The sequence below is a fragment of the Diorhabda sublineata genome, chromosome X (genome assembly GCF_026230105.1).
Source record: "Diorhabda sublineata isolate icDioSubl1.1 chromosome X, icDioSubl1.1, whole genome shotgun sequence".
Lineage (NCBI taxonomy): Eukaryota > Metazoa > Arthropoda > Insecta > Coleoptera > Chrysomelidae > Diorhabda > Diorhabda sublineata.
The window spans coordinates 38,592,150-38,612,541 of record NC_079485.1 but is presented as its reverse complement, the minus strand read 5'-3'; the positions used below and the strand labels follow the sequence as shown (position 1 = coordinate 38,612,541).

At 30.1% G+C, this 20,392-nt stretch overlaps 1 protein-coding gene across 11 annotated transcripts in view; it reads right to left on the bottom strand.

Annotated features, from left to right (window-relative positions):
• LOC130451829 (nuclear receptor coactivator 3) overlaps nt 1–20,392 on the bottom strand; it is a 366,138-nt gene that overhangs the window by 30,635 nt on the left and 315,111 nt on the right. For all 11 annotated transcript variants that reach the window (XM_056791123.1, XM_056791119.1, XM_056791122.1 and 8 more), the window contains one exon: nt 4,247–4,997. In XM_056791123.1, the coding sequence (XP_056647101.1) occupies nt 4,247–4,997 (751 nt within the window). The remainder of the gene's footprint in view (nt 1–4,246; nt 4,998–20,392) is intronic.

Below are 20,392 nucleotides of genomic sequence, written 5' to 3'. Positions count from 1 at the left end.
TAATTACAATTTGACAAATAGATTATTCATTAAATTGTTTTTTTCTTCACTTAATTCAGTCATGTACCGAACTAAGATTTTTTGTGGTTCTATCAATAATAATATTCCGCTATATCTTCGATAATATTTTTAACCACCGTTACTTGCATACGCACGGATAATTAAATTAAATTAAAAGCTATCATTTAAAATTATTAAGTGAAGAAATTTTAAGATTGGTTGACAAAATGAAAAAAAGCTGCGACTTGTTATTACTTAATAGGTTTTCAAAAAAGTAAAAAAATACAAAGATTAATAAATAAATAATAATTTGAAATATTATAACTGGATAAATTTTATATTTATAACATTTAGGAAGTTCTGCGGCTGATTTATTTTACAAAAAAATAGTTTATCAGTTGAACGCTTTCCTTTTAAATTGTTCAATTTATTATAAAACAAAAAACAAACTCGAATTTTTTGTGAACACAATAGAATATACACTTTGTTTTGGGCACAACACCAGAAACCACCTGCAGCAATAATGAAACAAATATTTCAAATGACACACGATGTATATGTATAACGTTGAGATTATTTATGAAATGTTTCGATAATGAAATAGTTTCAACTCAGATACTAAAAGAATTCCATTTCTCAAAAAAAACTTTTTTCATTTAATGTGTCAAATTATCCATATTTAATTCAATTTACTTATCTTTCTTGTCTGATAAATGCTCATTGTTTAAGATTTTGATGAATGTACTGAATTTAAAAGTGTAGATATTTTTAGGAAAATATTGAGATAAGACTCCCACAAATCAAGAGTAGCCCTCACTTGAATTATCTTCAAATGAAATAATTTTAGTTAAACCAGTGTTTATCGCAAGCCGACTATATTTCAATGTTTCAAAATTTGTGCTCTGACTCAATTTGTACAAATTAGAAACAATAAGAACGATGAAAATGGTGAAATGTAAATTGGATCAATATGTCTAACTTTATTCAATGGTTATGTTTGGAAGCATATTGTATTTGTTTTGTCTTCGCCTAGAATTTATTTTAACAGATAAATCACGATTCCGTCTTAAATGGATTCAAATTCCAAAAAGATTCCAGCCAAAATAATCTTGATTATAAAACGTATTTATATATTACTCTTGCTATGATTTAAAATATTGACGTTATTTTCTACCATACTGTCAATGATAAACACTAATGGTCATAAAAGCAACACTTCTTGTACTGTTAATTCTATTTTATTTGTTGAAACTGTTGCAGTAGCTTATTATTAAAGAATAATGAGGATTCTTTCCTATTAAAATATTCTAGCAGGGAAATACGAAAGGAAAACAAACATTTGAGCTGTAGAGAGATGCCTGAACAATGGTGAGAAATAACAGTGATCAAGTGTTTGAACAGATCACATATTGTAAAAAAACCTTTAAACATCCAGTTTTCAACTTAAAAATGATTCAGTTTTAGTGTGTTTTAGTGATAGTGCATTGATAAATCATATCTAATATTTTATAAGCAAATTATTAAAAAATTGCGCAACTATTCTTATATTCGAATCCCGAGTTACTGAATAATATGGATCTGCTATAATAATAATTCTAGTTTATCTTCAGTCAATTTACATACAGCCTATGAAGACGATAACTTGGTTATCGAAGCGCGAGTCAAACAGTGTAATTGAGGCGTAGAATTCCAAAACCAGCCAAGTCCAAAAAGAATTTGGCTGCCAGGCTTAGGTAAATTAATTTTTTTTTTCTCGAAAATTTTGTATTGCTGTTAGAGGACTGGTATCTAAGTGGCAAAGAAAAAAAAGAAGAGATAACATCAGCTGTTCACTGATAACACAAAAATATGTGACCTTTATCGGCCAGCTGTGAAAAATTCTTTTTGGACTTGGCTGGTTTTGGAATTCTACGCCTCAATTGTGAGTGTTGGTGAATTGGTGGTGTAAACAGTGTTCTCCGTATGAATATCACCAACGGTTCCAGAAATTCCAACCACTCTCTGATTTTTCTGTCCTAGATAGACAGAATCAAAGGAACCATGATTATCCAAAATGTTTAAGATAATGAACATTCATAAAAGTCTCCTAATTTTGAATATGTATTTGTTTTTAGGGTTTATGTGAATTGCGCCTACAGAACAGTTGATAGGGCTCTACCTTAAGAAGATGTTTTCTACTCTGTTCACTTTGAAGAATCTTGTTTTTTCAATTTGAATGAAACTATTTTTAATATAGATTAAGGATATAGCTTTATCCCTCTGAAAATGTTATTATCATATTGCTTGAATTTATGTGAAGGAAAAATATCAAAAGATTTGGAAAAAGAAAAATTCCCTATCAGACTGAAAACATTTTGTAGATGTTGATATTTTGTCTAGCTTGCGAATTTATCAATTAGATAACTTTCCTGATACAAATCACAAATCAAACCTAATATGAGCTATTTCTGGGAAATATTTGGATATTAGATTCGATTTCATTACAAAATAGATCAATTTTGAAGAAACAAAAAACAGTAATGTAATAAAATAATTTTTTGTAAGGGACAATGAAATTTGAAAAGGTTATTTATTTAATATATGTATCGAATATGTTTTGATCTATCGATAAAAATATAATAAATGTTTGTCTTCGATAGGATGGAGGTGCTGATACCCCTTACGGCACTAGTCCAAGATTTTCAATTAAAAAAAATTAATAAAATCATTTCCTGTATATTTCAGCACTTTCTTCAGCTTGTGTATTCGTCTAGAATTTTGGCTCATTGTTTATACAGCATATTATTCTTCTTTTTATTTAGCAATAAAAAATTATCATTTATTACAATCAATTCGTACACATATTAGGAGGAAAAATATAAAATAATTAAGATAGCGAGAGAAGCTACCATTTTACAGTTCACAGAAACGAACTTCAACACATTCAAAACATGTAAAAAGTGCGTTTAAAAATATAGGTTCCAGTGAGAATGAAATAAATCCAAGAAATGAAGCCAAGGTACAAACAATTATAATAACAGGAGGAGAATTATACACCAAAAAATAAAATTTTTCATATGAATCTTGGTTCAGGTGGCCTTTAAGAATGATTTAAATAATAGATGTTAATTAAAAAGTGCATTGTGACCTATTACTTTCTAATAATTAGTCGAAAAATCCGCTATTAAGTAAAGTTAAAACTTGTCATGAACACTAACATAAATTTTGATGAAGTTCAAATTATTAAAAATTGGTGTAATGTGTGTAAAAATAGTTAAAGAGTAACACAAAACCACTTCTATCGAACTCACTGTATATATCAAACGCCCACACTTTATACTATTACTATTTTCATTTACAACCGTTTTTTAATAATTCTTATCACACTACGTATCCATGACGACGAACTTTAACTTCATTCACTAGCGGATTTTTCAGCAGTATAATGAAGAATAATTTTTACATGACCAACTTTCCTTCACATCTCTGTACTTATATGTGAAAAATATACATTTTCAATTTTGAAAATACCAGTATTTTTTACTTAAATCATTCTTAAATTGTACCAAGATTATGCCAATATTTTAATTTTCCTATATTTTATTGCAGTGCAAATAAAGTATGGTAATCATTTTTTCACAAAAGTCGCAAAAAAGTTTTTTTCCAGTTAAATTGACTTCGGTCTACCAATTTTTAACCGCGTTCACGAAACATTGAGTTATAGAAGCTATTTTACATTTGAATCACATTTCGTTAAAGCCTCTTGAATATGATTTATTTTAAAAAAAAATCATTCTGAAATTTGTAAAATCAAATGAAATAATATTCTAGTACGACAAAAATTCAAATTAGAATATTCTGTTCCTAATAAAAACGCGACTTTATTCAATATTTCACAAATTTTTCAATGAAGTATCTACTGTCACCAAAAGCGAGAAAGTATAAGAAACAAGTCAAATTCCATCTAAACAGAAAAACAGAGTAAGTTACATAAAGTGTTGTAAATTTGAAGATATTTTTCAAACTGCATCCTTTCTGTTTCGAGCCTTGTTTCCAAGAATCCAAAAATGTATTTTTAAGTTAATGTCGACATCTTCTATCATAATCAAATAATATTACCAACATAATTATATATTATTCAGCTTTAGTAAAAATTAACAAAAAAATATTTTGTAACCTATTAAAACATGAAATAAAATGATTTCTTAGTAAAATATAAGTTACATCAGATTTATTTTCATAGAAATTTGGTTATTAAAAGACTCACCTTTCTCAACATAATATTTTCAGTCGGAGCATTCGGAGTCTTTGGTGGCTCAGAAGGTCCCGGTAATGAACCTCTGTTAATCAGTCCTCTAGGACTACCTCTGTTGTCGCTACGCACATTATCCTCATCTTGCTGATTAAGCAACTCTTTCAATATCGGATCTTTATTTTTGTCATCGTTTTCATTTCGGGGATTGGTAAGCAAACTTCGAAGTTTAGTAGATTCGGCCGTCCTAACAGCATCATCTAGAACGTTGACTTTGGTATCTTTCTGCTCTTCCATGGAGAACCCTTGGTCGCTCATAGGACTGAAGAAATTTCCCACGCCAGCGTATGGGTTAGAAGCAACGGGAGGAGGTGGGTTGGGAATGGTGGGACTCTGTTGGGAAGAAAATGGGGAAGACTGCACCACCGTAGGCGCATTGCTATAGGAGGGATTACTAGGCGGACGGGGTGTAGGAGTGACACTTGTCCGAGAATCCGGTCTTCCTTCTTGCCAATTTGTAGAATCTAGTTCCCAAGTGGAAGAAGTAGGGAAAATATCGAAGTTGAATTCGTTGTCAAGATTGAATGTATTAAAAGATGTATTTGGATTTAGTAGAGTGTTACTAGAATTCTCATTACCGGAACTAATAGGTGGGCCTTTACGGTTTCCGTTCACCACACTGGGCATCAAGGGTCCTCCTACTCCTGTATTTGAGAGATTGTTGGTACCACTAGTCGTATCACTTTGTCCAGTGAGGTCGTTTTCACTGAAATAAAAATAGAAGATGTCAAAATTCATTGCAGAAATTCTATGTTGATATGTTATAAATAAGAGTCATTGAATTTTCCAAAGAATTATCTCAATAATCTTAAGCACGGTGATTGAATATATTGCATTGTTTGAACCAAATAGGCATAATCATAGTCATCACGTTCGAAAGAAATAATACGAGTTAATTTTTTCAAATTTGGAGCCGATTAGACATGATGATTGGAGGACTGCCCTTCCATATTCTACTATGAATTAATATAGACAAATTTACTTTTAGTACTTTAGTCGAAATACCTCTGAACCAAACAATGCTAGTATATAATATTGGTGTAATTTTTGCTCAATGGTGTATAGAATTATAACCAAAAATCATTATCAAAACCAATAGCTTATCATTGAGATAGTTACAATACAATATTTATGTTGAAATTAATAAACCCAAGATCTCGATCTTTAAAGCGAAGATATAAAGAGTGTCTCATAAATAATGTCGGTTACCAATGTTGACTTTGTTCATTAAATAATCATATAAAAAAAAGCCTTAATATTCGATGTATATCGCTCCGCCTTCTATAGTTTTAACCCAATGAAACTTTGATAAAACAATTCTTTTGGCTCAGGGGGAAAAATTGTCGCACTTCATTTTCACCATCTCCTTTGGATTTAATTTTTTCCCACGCAAGATCTGAATCTGAATAAATAGAAATCTGACGGTGCGAGGTCCGGATTATGTTATATGTGGAAGGAGCTCAATACCATTAGCATAAGCTGTATACCTCGGCATTGACAGCTTGACCATCTGGAATGATTTTGAAGTACACCTTATAATTCCACCAGACACGCAAATGGATGTTCCGCTCGAGTAGACGGATTTTGGTAATTGTCCTTAGTCTTTATTTCGATAAACCCAGTTTTCAAGTGCAAGGAGCTGTTTAGACACCTCTACTCGACGTTTGGCTTGCATCTCGGTTAATTCGTGTGGCACTATTCGACATCTTTTATAGACCTTATTTAATAATTTTAAATAACGATATATGGTATCTTTAAACGCTCCAAGGGAGTCCGATAATCGGCAAGTGCTAGTACTAAGTTAATTTTCCACTGCGTCCTTTATAACCTCAATATCCTATGCAGGCGGACGTCCTGAGCGCGAACGATTGTCAAGCGAGAAATCATTGTGTTCAAACTTCGTCTCACTTCTAATCCTTTGACTCGTGCCAAAAATCGACAGTGATCGTTGAGCGAGACGAGGTAAAGTAGCACTAAGCGAGATGAAAGTGGGCCTCTATATTATCTTACTCGATTACCTTCGATAAACTTTGCAAGTAGTGTAGTGGACTCTTAATATGTCACCATGTAACGTGACGAGTATAATTTTGGACCAACTATGCATTAAATCTATCTGTAGTCTCATCTAATTAGATATACAAGGTAAAGGCAAAGCACCGAATTTATGGTTTAACTTTGACTTTCACAAAAAATTGTCTTGAATTCAATTTTTTGTATATATCGTATATTATGTAATGGTACTTGCAGATTCTCTGCTTGTCATATTTTTTTAAGAAAAAGCGTCATCGGGTAACATTTTAAATGCATCACGACTAACGGATTACGGCGGCTGCCTGACAGTATCCTAATCTATCAACAAATAATCCTAGCAAATTTTGAATCATTTCAGACGATGCTGACTTAACTGTCTTATAAACCATAGACTTCAAATAGCCTCCAAGAAAAAAATCCAGTGGAGATAAATCCGGAGAACTCACCGTACAACCTCTTTTGCCTACCCATTTCAGCGGCAATACATTGTTATGCACATAAGCATAATGAGATGAAGCACCATTGTGCTGAAACCTTTCTTCCAATAACTGTAAATGATTAATACCATTGGGCAGTGAATGAATTCTGTTTATCTAATCTCATGAAAGTTGTATGTGTCTCTCATAAAAAGGGTCTAATTATTATTCATCTAACTATTCTACATTCAGCTTTTGCGGATACTGTGCATGACCTACTTCCATCCAATGAAAATTATTATCCGACCAACACCGACAAATAGGTCGGTTTACAATTCGTTCAGGCAAAATTTGCTTTTTGAGAAAATACAATGTTATTCATTAAAGATTTATTCATTCATTCGTTCAAAATTGCTTCGCAAAACAGTATTCGTTCATCAGGATCATCTTCATTCAATGCTTGGTGTAATTGCATTTTATAAAAATGAAACGTCTTTAAGTATCCTCAATAATATCGTTATTTATAGCAAGTATTGATTTGATTTTCAAGTTCTTCCTATGCTCTTCATTTGTGGCTGTTCTTTCGCCCACAACCGGAAATATTTTTTACACTGGCAATTTCATGAAATGCACTTAAATTTTGAGGCATTGCAAACAAATTACAAATTACAAATTTAGTGTAGAGAAATAATTACTAATATACTTTTCTTTAAAATAGGATAGAATATTTCACATAGTATTGAAAGATAATTAACCAACCTGTATAGCAAGATAGAAACTGAAGGTTTGTACATTATTCCACTCTTAATTAGCAGTTGCCATATTGACAGATTAGTTCACATTAGACTTCCTAATTTTTACAAGATCTCTAAAAATAATAGCTTTGTTCGTGGGTCAATTTAGAATCGATTACGATTCAGTTGAAAACCAATTTAGATCGCTGTCATACGCATGCTTGATTACGAACTCATGGAGGATGATAATTGACCGCGACCATAATCACTGATTATCGGAATCGCGAACACGAAATTATTACTAAAAATTCAGAACTGAGTCACTCACGGACCTCAATTTACGAAGTGCGCATGTGATTGGTCCCTAAACTGATTCGGAATCAGACTAGCGAACAAAGCATGGAATGTTTAAATGAAATGTAACTTTTTATGGAACTCTAACACAGAACAGGTTTCGTTTTCTAGAAATACTTCGGACAATTTTATGATCAAAGTTCTAATTATTAAAATATGCGGTTATTTATTCGAAGAAATCATATTTCACTTGTTCAATAATAATATTCTGGTACCGCCCAAATGAACCATGAATCAATTATTTTTTGGGATTGGATTAGTTACAACAAAGGAATTAATCAACCCACCCATACATGATGTCTCAACGAGAAGTACTCACTCTAAATAAATGTGGAGGTAATAATTTTTTACAAAATCGACTTTGAATTCTAGGGTGATTAATTTTATCGTACACAACTATACTACCTTAGACCAGGGGTCGGCAAAGAGTCAAAAATTAGAATTTATTAAATTTGAAAGTTTTTAGAGAGCCACAACATTTTCAGTTGCCAATAATGAATAGTACTCGCATAAATAAGATTTTTGTTAAAAATAATAATCTTTTATTCATAAGAAAAAATATCTATTTATTCATATATTTGTAGTGTTTTCACAACAAATTAGATAATTAAATAGAATTATTGGATAATTACAAATCATCTAAGTAAAAAAATAGAACAAATAAACATTTACTCACAACCCTAACTTGTACTTCAATAACAAACACTTGAGAAACAAATTCAATGGGAGCGATGGCTTTGCATGATTTTAGAAAGTTTGGATAAATTTGGCTCACAACTTGTTCCAAGTTTTAAACATGACTTAAATTTTCATTTATTATTTGGCTTTTTACTTCACTTTTAATTATATTCATGCAAGAGAACGCTTACTCGCAGGAATATGTCGATTACAAAATAGTCAGCACTCCAAATGTCAACTTCTTGACATTTGGAGTTTGACATTCCATGCGTCAAATATAAGAATCTCAAATCGCGGCTTTTCTTTCAGAGCTGTACATAAATTTCTAGGACGCCATCTCTTCTCACTTGCTTTTCAACTGTAAAGTTTCCACTCCATAAAGGTTTAATTTTTTAATCGATCAATTGCATTTTTTCAGATAACTATTAATGCTAGAGTGGGTGGTTTTTTAGTTTTGAATTGCTCAGCTCGGCGAGTCAATGAAAAATTGTCTGTGATTTGGATCATATTCAAAATTTCATAAAAACGGGAACGTTACTACGATAGACGGCTTTAGATAAGTAAAGTTTTATTTGACCGTCATAAATAAGAAATTTTCGTAACAGGAGGAAGTAAATTCCATTCGTTTGATCTAGACCCGAAAAGCTAAGCGTGTTTTTTAGACAGATTCTTCTATCTTCAGATACCTTATTGTGCTGACTTAGAATAAGTTATAGAGTAGAATTCTGACTTTTTGATCGATTTGGAGGCTTCGGCACAGCCAGTAGCATAGGTTTGTTGGCAAAGACAAGTTTGGCTATTGGATAGTGTGTTTGGACTTGGTTAAAATGTCTTTTGTTCGAGTCAAACAAAAATAACAATCACTTACATGATCCTTTGGTTCCGTTCAAATCATTGGTATAGCAAATGGCATATATATGGGTTCTTGTTTAGCCCAACCTAATAACAGTTACACACACCTTTAACAAAATTATTTGTTGTTGAACCTAGGATTTATCTCGATTCCTCACAAGAAATCCAAAAGAGTACTGTTCAATTGTGTTCAATGTGAATTTTCAACGCTGAGATGTAGAAGTTAATTCTCCAAGTACATAACAAAAACTGTCGGGGTTGGTAAAAGACTTTCGTGGCATGTTTACGATGTAACGAACGTATATAAAATGTAAGTTAGTTGAATGCGATAATAATAATACTGTCGTCGGAATTAAGTTATGCAAAATAGATAAATATGTGAGGTCAGAAATGAATATGTATCTGTCACAAAAAAACTGAACGTGATTGAAACAAAATTATTATATGTTGTTAATGAGGGTACACCTTCATGAATTAAAATCATCACAAAGTGTGTAACAAAAGCAGTGTTTACTAATATAATTGCTATCCTTTGTGCTTTAGTTTTAAATTTCAAAATTATAAATTAATAAAAAAAGAATTCGAAGATCTTTTAAAACACTCGACTCCCATTGCATTTTAATTTTTTAGTTTGTGACTGTATAGGATAGAGAGGTAACATTACGTATATAAGTATTATGGTAAAGGGTGGGTACTTTTAATTGGGACACCATGTGTATATTGTTCATTGATATATCGTAATCGTAAAATTTGTTATATTCAACCAAACTAGGTTAAAAAAATTTCCAGTTCACTTTCAGTCTCTGAAGATGATATCATAGTGATAAAGTGTTGATGTAGTGATAGTGTAAGTATGTTCGGTATAAAATAGCGTTTAATAGCTTAACATTACATGTTAATATTTCTTACATAGAACAGTAAGAGATTACATCAAGATTAACAAAAAAAATTTCAACATCAAGCGTATACTCTATCAATAAAGCGTTGCGATTGCCTATAGCTCTAGCTAACAATATATATTAAAAAACTATTTCCATAAGATGTTTCATTTCATGGTCTAAAATCAACTTAGAATTTTGTTCTAAAAGAAAAATTAATTTTTCCTTGGTCCCTACATCTCAAATATATAGCAGTAATCAATTAAATTATTTGTAGTTTTATTAGAATTTACAAAATAGATCTATAAATTTTACTTAAAACATTTAGGTCTTTTTCATCATTTTTCGTTCTTATGAATGTGAACCATTTCTAAAAATTCCTTTTTTCGTGTATTAGATTCCGTTTCAAGAATTTTTGAATCTGCATTAACAAACCGTGAATTATCAAAAAAATATGAATTCAATTATAAAGATTAAAAAATTCTTTAAACGGAATCTAATACACGAAAAAAGAAATTTTTAGAAATGGTTCACATTCATAAGAAGGAAAAAGCTATAAATGATAAAAAAGATCTAAATAATTTAAGTAGAATTTATAGTTCTATTTTATAAATTCTAATAAATCAACAAACAATTTAATTGATTACTGCTAAGTCGAAACGTCAAAATTTTTATCAAAAAATTTTGAAACAGAAGAGATCTAAATTTTGGATTGATTTTATTCTGAAAGCAAAGATCCAATGTCGAAAACTATTTAAAGCTCGATATCCCTAGATAATAATTTGAGTTTGTTACATTGCGTTATAATGGCAAATTTTTATTTATTATCAATTAGCAGTAACAGAATATTATTAATGTCGTATAGGACTAACAGTTCAGAAGTCCATCAACACAGTTCTCCTGCCTAATAAAAGGGGTTTTTATATTCTCAATATTTTTCCTCTTTGTGCACTTTGTACACTTTTCCACTTTTATGCAAGGCACAATTTCTTGAATAAAATATATTAAACAATCCCATGATGACATCCAGAATAGGAAATTTACATGTGGTGTAAATTCGATTATCTTTTCTCAGAAAGATTATAATCTCGAAATCTTTATTTCACCATTTAATTTGTTCTTCATTATATAAAATGATCTTTAGAAAGACCAAAACTCATTACCATTGGTCGTGACGTCAAATGCCACGTCCTGTGGACTAAACAGAGTGTTGGTTGAGTTTGGAGGAAATATCCTGTTTATTTTTCTGTTCCTGAAGTGTTTTTATAATCTAAAATCATCTACAAAGATTACTTAAAGTCGTTTTGTGGAAGCACAATAAGGCAATCTACCGAAAATAGATTGCATTCATTTATGATGACTGCACATTTTGCAACTAATCAAGATGTTACATTGGCTGAGATTGAAGGAGTAAAAGCTGCAAGGTAATTATTCTTATGCATTGAATTTGATATTGTAATTGTCACACTTGAAGTAAACAAATATTGGACGTGGCAAGTGACTCATCCGAAAGCCCGCGAAAAATAGCGGCGTTCAAAAAAGCCAAATTCAACCAGACAGAAAAGTGCTTCATGCTTTTTGATTTATGAGGATTTAGGGAGTTGAAAAATAATTTTCGAAATGTATGCTCTTACAAATGATCGAGTTTTAGCTCCATAAAGCATAATTTATAGTAAAAATATAACATAGACTACTATGACTGCAACTGTAAATATTAAATTTACAATACTTGAAGTTTATTTATCAGTTTTATTATCAATGTAAAACATTTATTTTTGATAAAAATAATTATTAGATACGCGTTTTCTGGAAAATATTTATTTTTGATATGTATATTACACATATATTGCAAGTGTACTGAATACTACAACGTTTGTTTTATGTAAAAAATCAATTTAATGAATTAATGAAATAATAATTTTTTATCAAATAGACGCTGTACAGAGGAATGAAAATTGTATGATTTAAAAATGTGTATAGTAAAGACTCTATAGATCACGTCGCCCATGTATTTTTCTGTAACCGTCGGATTGAGCCCCTAAGAGGCTCAGCATTTTTGACACGTACAGCAAATTCAATTCTCTTAAAGATTTCTCTAACATGGTATACGCATAAAAACGGAATTGCCTAATGTAAATTTTTTAATGTATTATTACTAAGTATTAATATAATGGCAGGCAATAAAGACAGCTGTCCATCATCCTTTTAGAAGTCTCATGAAGGCGACCGATAGGAATGGTTCTTAGTGTAGAGGATTGATATCTTCGTCCCTGGTCCATTTACGAGTCAAAACAATTACATATTTATCATCATGTCACATTGTAACGTATAGAGTCGAGCAACATGCGCTGGATGAATACTGGCGTACAAGAGTTGATTGAAAGCGTCCAAACATTCAGATCGTGATCGGGTTAACCCGATCATAGTTTCCGAAAAGTCCTCATAATAGTTTTATTCAGATCAGAACACGAAAAAGAGGGTTTCGTATTTCCAAAGAGGAATTACAAAATTTATCTACGAACATTTTAAAAATTCGCACATAATTTTGTATGATTGGAGATAATTGAAACAATTCATACGCAGCTTTGATTTTCCAAATATTATTTACAGAAATTATAGAACAAAGTGCAACTAAATACAAAATATTCTATAACAGAACAAACTTGAAAATGGCTGGATAGAACACACCAGCCTAGATTTTGATCAACATGATTATTATGGATAGAGTTATACATACTGTTTATTATGTATAACCTGGTGTAGGCTTCTGCATTTGACATGTTATAAGCTAGAAACAGAATTGAGAAGCTCTTAATAATCTTGTCATTACTTTTGATAAAAGTATCAGAGTTGATAGTTGTGAATTGTTACATAGTGTTTATCCCTATAAAATCAACGATGAAATTAATGAATTTCCACATTAAATACAATCTTTGAAAGTATTCTTTCGAGGCAATTTTTGACAAAGGGTAGCATAATAATCCTGATGTGACTTTTGACACTTGTAAGCTTAGTACACACAACAATACTATAGAAATCAAAATATAATAAAACTTTCTATCAATATATCAGAATAAGATCGTAGACAAATATGCAAGGACATTTATAAAAAATGCGTATATTTGTTTATGTTTCATCTAAATCGATTTTGAAAAATCATTGTTTTTATAACGAAAAAGTTGACAAAAAAAATTAAAAAATAGCCTGATGTCCAAAATTGAGATTGTATGAAAATATTCCAAATTTTGGCATTAATTAAGTGAAATGAAGTTTTGAGTTACATATTCTAATAACGCATACAACTAGATTTACATGGAGACCTACAATTATTTACGCATAATCTTCTAAATTTAAAATGAAATCCTTTGAAAAGTATATTTATTCATCAACAAACCCCAACATCTTTAACAATTTTGCACTATTACAATGCTCATTTTGAAAACATTCAAAACAATGAAAAATATTAGATTATATTTTGTTAGATTATATAAACATGAATGTACTGAAAATATTCATGTGGTCTATTCATAACATAGGCTAGATGGAGGGTATATTGAATGAACCAACCAATTTTTATAATAGTTGTTAAAGTCTAGAGACCACATAGAGTGTTTTTTAAACATGGTCACTTAATTTAACCCTCCCATAATAATTATTTGAGTAAGTTTTCTGTAGATTATTTGGCAGCCCGATTTAATTAATTTAATTGTCTTTAAAGTATAAAATGACTAGACCTCCAGCAACCCTGTCATCTACTGTGATAGTTTAAACTGATTTTTAATTATTAAATTATAATAAAAAAATCTTTTTATTGCTGTCCGACACAATTTTTGATAATGGTAATATTTAATTTTTATTTGCCCGTTCGGTGTAATTTCAAAATACTTACTAATCTATATCACAATAAAAATCTCATAAGAAATTCGGTTATCTGAAGTGCTCGAGTAATGTTCAACACTAAACAATCATTTAGACATAAATATATTCTAAAATCAATAACAACGCGTCGAGAAAGGTATTAAAACGTTTATCAAATGAACCGCACGCCTTGAGAAAAACCTTTTCACTGCTGTGACATATTCAAAAATAAATTGTCGATGCATGTGATAGTGTTCAAACTGAGATAAGGCGAATAGTGACTAAATAATGATAACGAGTCGGAGAGGGCAGTTTTATCAGACATTTCTTGTTATTTCGGCTGTGAAACTTTATTACAAATACTTTATAACCACATATTCAATTCACATAATGAATGTGTGAACCGCTATCTTAACTTGTTAGTTTTTTAATACACGTAAGTCCTAATATATTTAATTATTTAATATTTATTTGTCTCGTAAAAATCTTATATGTTTATTTTGATAAAAAAGATTATATTGAGGAAGGTTAGGTATACCAGGAATATCACATAATACACTGAATAATTTGATTCTCTGGATAATCAAGACAATGAAACTATTGCTATTTCTTCCGGTTCGATGAATAGAATTGTGATTCCAATGATAACTGACAGCTATCAAAGTAGATGTCTAACTGAATCACTTCTCTTGAAACTAAAGTTTGCAATTGGATTGGTACCAATACATGATATTAGTTAGAGTTGTTTTAATTGCATGATTGGCATATATATACGTACGATTTCAAATAGAATGATCAATACTTGAGCAATTGAACATGAATATTATATCCCACACCCATTGGATATTTCCCCACTTTTTAATCACCTATTCAATCAAAGTCACGACCTTTTTTGAAGTAGTCACCGTTACAGGACCTTCCGCACGTGGGTCATCTTCTAATGATTCTCGTCCCCAGCGAAACAACTTGAACCAATTTTTAATTATTGAATATAATGGACACAAGTCATCGTAAGCAGCCTCCATTTTGTTTTTTATTTGTGTAGGTATTAATTCTTCTTTAGTCAATAATAGTTTCAGTTCTACTCTAATAAAATGGACCGAAACATCAAGTTGAAAGTTGTGTAAAGTTTGTTGAGATTTGTCACTGACACGTGCATAAAGATTTTAGCGAATTCACTCTATTTACTGTATGAGGTGAAGAATGCATGGGCCGCTTTATGTATAATTTTAATGTAAAAAAGCGTGGGGTGCTTTCTAAGATAATACTGTACTTATATCAGTATATATCAACATAAAATATTTACATCAATAGACATCAAGCACTCGACGATTTTTATATTAGAATTATATACTTTATTAATTATTCTAACCTGATTTAGAGTTTTAAAAGAATTATTTTCTCCAATTTTCCGTTTTATTTGCAATTTTTTTCCAGTGTATTACATTCACTACAGCCCCCTTTTGAAACAAAACTCAATGATCCTAGAATTAAATTATTTTTTAAACGAACACTTATTTTTCTGTGGGTTTTGTTAGTTTGGTAATAATGCAGTCCGCAGTCCTAAAGCCACTAGCGGTATCATTTCTAAATATGTATCTCGTATTAATGTGTAATATAAAAATATAGACCCCACAATTTTATTATAAACACTGCCACACCAAAAACGTCTATTTCTTTTGTGGAAGAATCCCGCAGGTGAACAATTGTAGGTTCGTATATATTGTACAATTCAATTAATCATGGCCATCCTTCAGTTTTGCAGCATATGTAGACAGAATTATAAGTATTTCCGCTTTTGGTGTTTAATGATAGGATGTGCTGGTACTAATTTGCCTATACTGGTTCTTTGTCAACATTCTATGAATCCTTGAAAAATTACTTTAAATCCACTTCCTAAAACAAGTTGTGCGTTTTTTTTCGAATAACGCAATATATTCTTGATTTTAATTTCCAAAACACTACGAGTCTTCATGACATTTGAGAATTTCACCTGTTTTTATTCACTTGGAAATTGATACCGCAGAATTTTTTTTTTATTATTTTTTCATATAATTTGATATGTTTTACATATTCGATAAAAAATTTTATTGAATGCTATACCTATGCAGTTTGCTGGTGTTATTCAACAGTCTACCACTTGACAGTGAGTTTGCCAGGTGGTTCTAAAATTTGGAACTCTGTAGTTATAAAAATAAGAGCCGTGTTCATTCATTTGCAGCACCATAACCTAACCACGCAACCGCTAACACATTTTCACATATGAAATTATAGTTACTTTAATTACTAGTATTTAAAAGTCGATAAAAATTGTAATGAAGCCAAAGATATAAATAAAATTATTTTTTTTTTCATCGTTTTCATTTTATAACGCTATCTTTTGGCGAAATTATGTTTTTTGAATCTTGTATGGCCTTCTAAAATTAGAAAAATATTATTACATTATATAATATTCGGTTTTCTATGAAAACTATTAATTCACGCGATATTAAATAGTTCACCATTTTCATTGGTGCTTGTATTGTCATCAAGAAGCAAGAAAGTATGCAAAATTCCAAGTCAATTGGTTGATTAATAATAATTAGTAAAAACTTTATTAGATAATTCTATGAAAACATACAAGTGGTAGACAAACTCCCAGTAAGTTAAATAAAGTGCGGTAAAAACAGAGTGTTTTATATAAAGAGAAAAAATCTCTGTTACTAAGTTTACGTGGAGACAAATTATATGAAAAAACCGGTACACCTTATAATTTTTTAACGATAAAATTTCATAAATGACACAATTAATGTTTCAGTTTATATCTGATGTGATTTTATTGCAAACTTTATGATCAAAAATAAAAGATTAAAATATTGTTGATTATTATTGTGAAAACTTTAATTCTGCATAGATAAACAACACAGAATCAATATTTAAATATTGATAATTTGAAATTTTAGTAATGAGGTACTGAAGAGCTAATTAATCTATTTCAAATAATCGTAATAAAATGAATAAAATATCATTTTCTCGAGAAATAATATATAAGAATAGTGGAAAAAGCAAAATGCATTATTGGCATTCGATTACAGATTTATATTAAGAGAGTTACATTAACACGTGGCAGAATTCAAATTAACCAATTGACTTCAGTTACTATCTACATTGTTAAATGTAGTAATACGATTAGAGAAAAATAACGAAATGAAAATAAAGTACATGGGTATAGAAAAATATGAAAAAACATTAAATGATGCTATTAATATAATCGAAACATGGATTTTTTGTAAAAATGGTACATTTGACCGTTATCCCAAATCTGAATTTTCAATTCGATGTTGATCCAAAATTATTATTTGTGTTAATCTGATTGAACTTCGATTGTTCCTAATGTGTTTTATTATTCATTTCATCTATCAAGCCTTTCTGATTCAATTTTAGAAACTTGATGTATATGTTTGACAGATTTAGTGTAGTATAAATAAAGTAGTCGAAATTATTCTCCTACCAATACTCTGAGTAGATTTGACTAATGTTTTGATCCAATGAATTGGAACTATAGAAACACTATTTAGAATCAATGTTAAGTAGCAAATGATGTATTCTGAGATAATTTAATGAAACTAATTAGTCACGGACTAATGGTGTTTCTGTGTTGAACCAATAGTTTCAGGGTGTATAAGATACATTTCGTTTTATCTTTACTTAGCCGTCACTGTCGGTATATTTGAAGTATTCACCCTGTTCGCGTATCTACTAGGTATACCCACAAGTAAGTGCCTTTTGGTTATATAATAAAAACGTGTACAGATACAGAAAAAATAATTTCAACTTTTATAGATAACAAATTTTCGACAATGACATGATTTGTTGTATATTTCAAAAATAGACAATTGTGCAATAATTATTCTTGTTAAACTTGGTGAATCCCCGAGTATGACTTTTGAAAGGATGGAACAGGTTTATGGGAAAAAACTGCTCATCAGAAGTTGAGAATGTGTTAAAGATCAACTTCCCTTAGAGAGACCCTCATTTCAAAGAAATTAACGAAAGTGTTGAACGTGAGATCAAATCGCCGTTTAATAATATGCCAAATTAAACAGAAGATAAACAGAAGAAACGTGAACGTTGATTTTGTTGAGAGAAATGCCAATAACTAAGTATTCTGATTTGATGACAATAAAATCAAAAGCTACATGAATATTAATAAATTTGATGTCAGATTCTTTCAGAAGGATATGTTAACCTATAAAGGTAAAATACACGAATTAGGTACAACCATTTGGTAAACATAATCCCATAATTTAGAACGGTGATTTACTGATTTGAAGATTTGTTGACTTGGAACATCTGGCTAACTACAAACCATCTGTTTAACTTATGGAGACCTTACATGTAAATGACACTTCCACAGCAGCCGTCAATAAATCATATGTATGATCTCTAAAGAAAAAGAGGAAGATATAATTACAATTTACAGCTGATGTATATGTATATTTATGTTTAATAATTAAATGGAAACGGTAGAAAAATTTTTTAAAAATCAGTAAAAAATATTATTTATTTAAATGTACTTTAACGTTCTTACACAAACAAAAGAAATATCTTTTACCACAAAACATTTAACATTCAAGATAATATTCAAGTATAGTTAGTAATAGTTCTTGATTTTAGGTCTCTTCTGTTCCAAAATTAGTTTTTTTTATTAATAATTTTTGGAAGATGGATAATAATTGACGTCTCGCCTTTTCTTTAAGTCTTTATCAAAATGTGATATTGACACTGACAATTTGCTTATTTATTTTGATCTATAGACCACCTTCATCATGAATATCAAAATTAATTTTTCCTTAGTCCTCACATCTCAATTGTATAGCAGTAATCAATTAATAATTAATAGTTAAGTATTAGGAGATGCTACAATAAGTTCTCTGATATGTATATTAATTTGAAAGCGTTGATGGTCAACCAAATAACGCTAATATTGAGCCATGACCGTCTCTAAATATTCTGCACCATTCAAAACTATTTCTTTTGATCAATTTAATTCACCGTAGTATAGAGCACTCCACGACCACTCTTCTTAAACAACATGCTGTTCGCACTTCTCCAAAAAAGATAAATTTGGGGTCAAATTATCTTTATTAATAAAACTGGTGTTAATAACATTTGTTAATGATTTCCAAAGGAGAAATTTGAGCGAAATTTTTCTCCTAGTGTTAAACGTTCAACTAAATTATCAATAAAAGTGAAATATATGTAAATAAGCGTACGAATAGAGTATAATGAGCATTCATTAAATGCTTAATTATTCAGACAATTTAAATTATTCAAATTTAGCTGAACCATAAATCTATGTTGAATAATCTTTTACACAATTGCAATTTTGAATTAAATTTAGAGATTGAAACGGCGATAAAAATACCAATTAAATAATTCTTTATGAATAAAAAAATATAATGCAATATAAGTTTTTAGCCATTACATCATGAAGGTGATTTAATGTAATTAAAAAGGCTTTTCAAATCATACGTTAGCTAATTATGTACACCAAACTAAAAAAATATCAACCAACTCCATATATTGTTGGATTCGAAAAACGAATAGTAAACATGTATTGATGCATTTTAAGAAGTATTATAAACTATTAATTGGATTTTGAATGCTTGCAAATTTTTCAAATTAACATTATTCGAAAAAAGAAGAGGTTTGAAATATATTAAAGTATAAGTGGATATAAGTATTTAAATCACGCTCTATACCGGTACTTTAGGATTTTTCGGAAGCTATGAGAGGGTTAACCCGATCATGATCATGTCTAATATTAAATCTCATGAGCAGCGTTATTGATAAGTGATCTACCTGAAACCAGGTTGTAGTTTCCCAAAAGCCCTTTTTTAATCATAAATAAATACTGATAATATTATATAAGAAATAAGAACTAACGGTTACATTAGTGATGTGATCAGTATACTTTTCGTTGTCACGCAAAGTAGGTATATCAATTTTTGTTATCACAGTTGTTACAGGTTATATTTCGCTTAAGCTGAATATTGACATAGATTACTTATTTAGTGAAGCGTATAATACCGTAAAATTTCAAATACAATAAGTTTATGAATGGATGGAAGAGCAAAAGATAACATGTACAGATAAATAAGTTTTAGTTGGCCACTTTCAGAAAACCAGCAGTACACGGCGGCGACTACTGAAAATTGAAAGAGATGTTTGGGGTAAACTAATTATTGAGAAAGTGCGTAGATTTATAAAGAAAAATACCAATAATGACGTATCAACATAACATATGTATTCAAGACG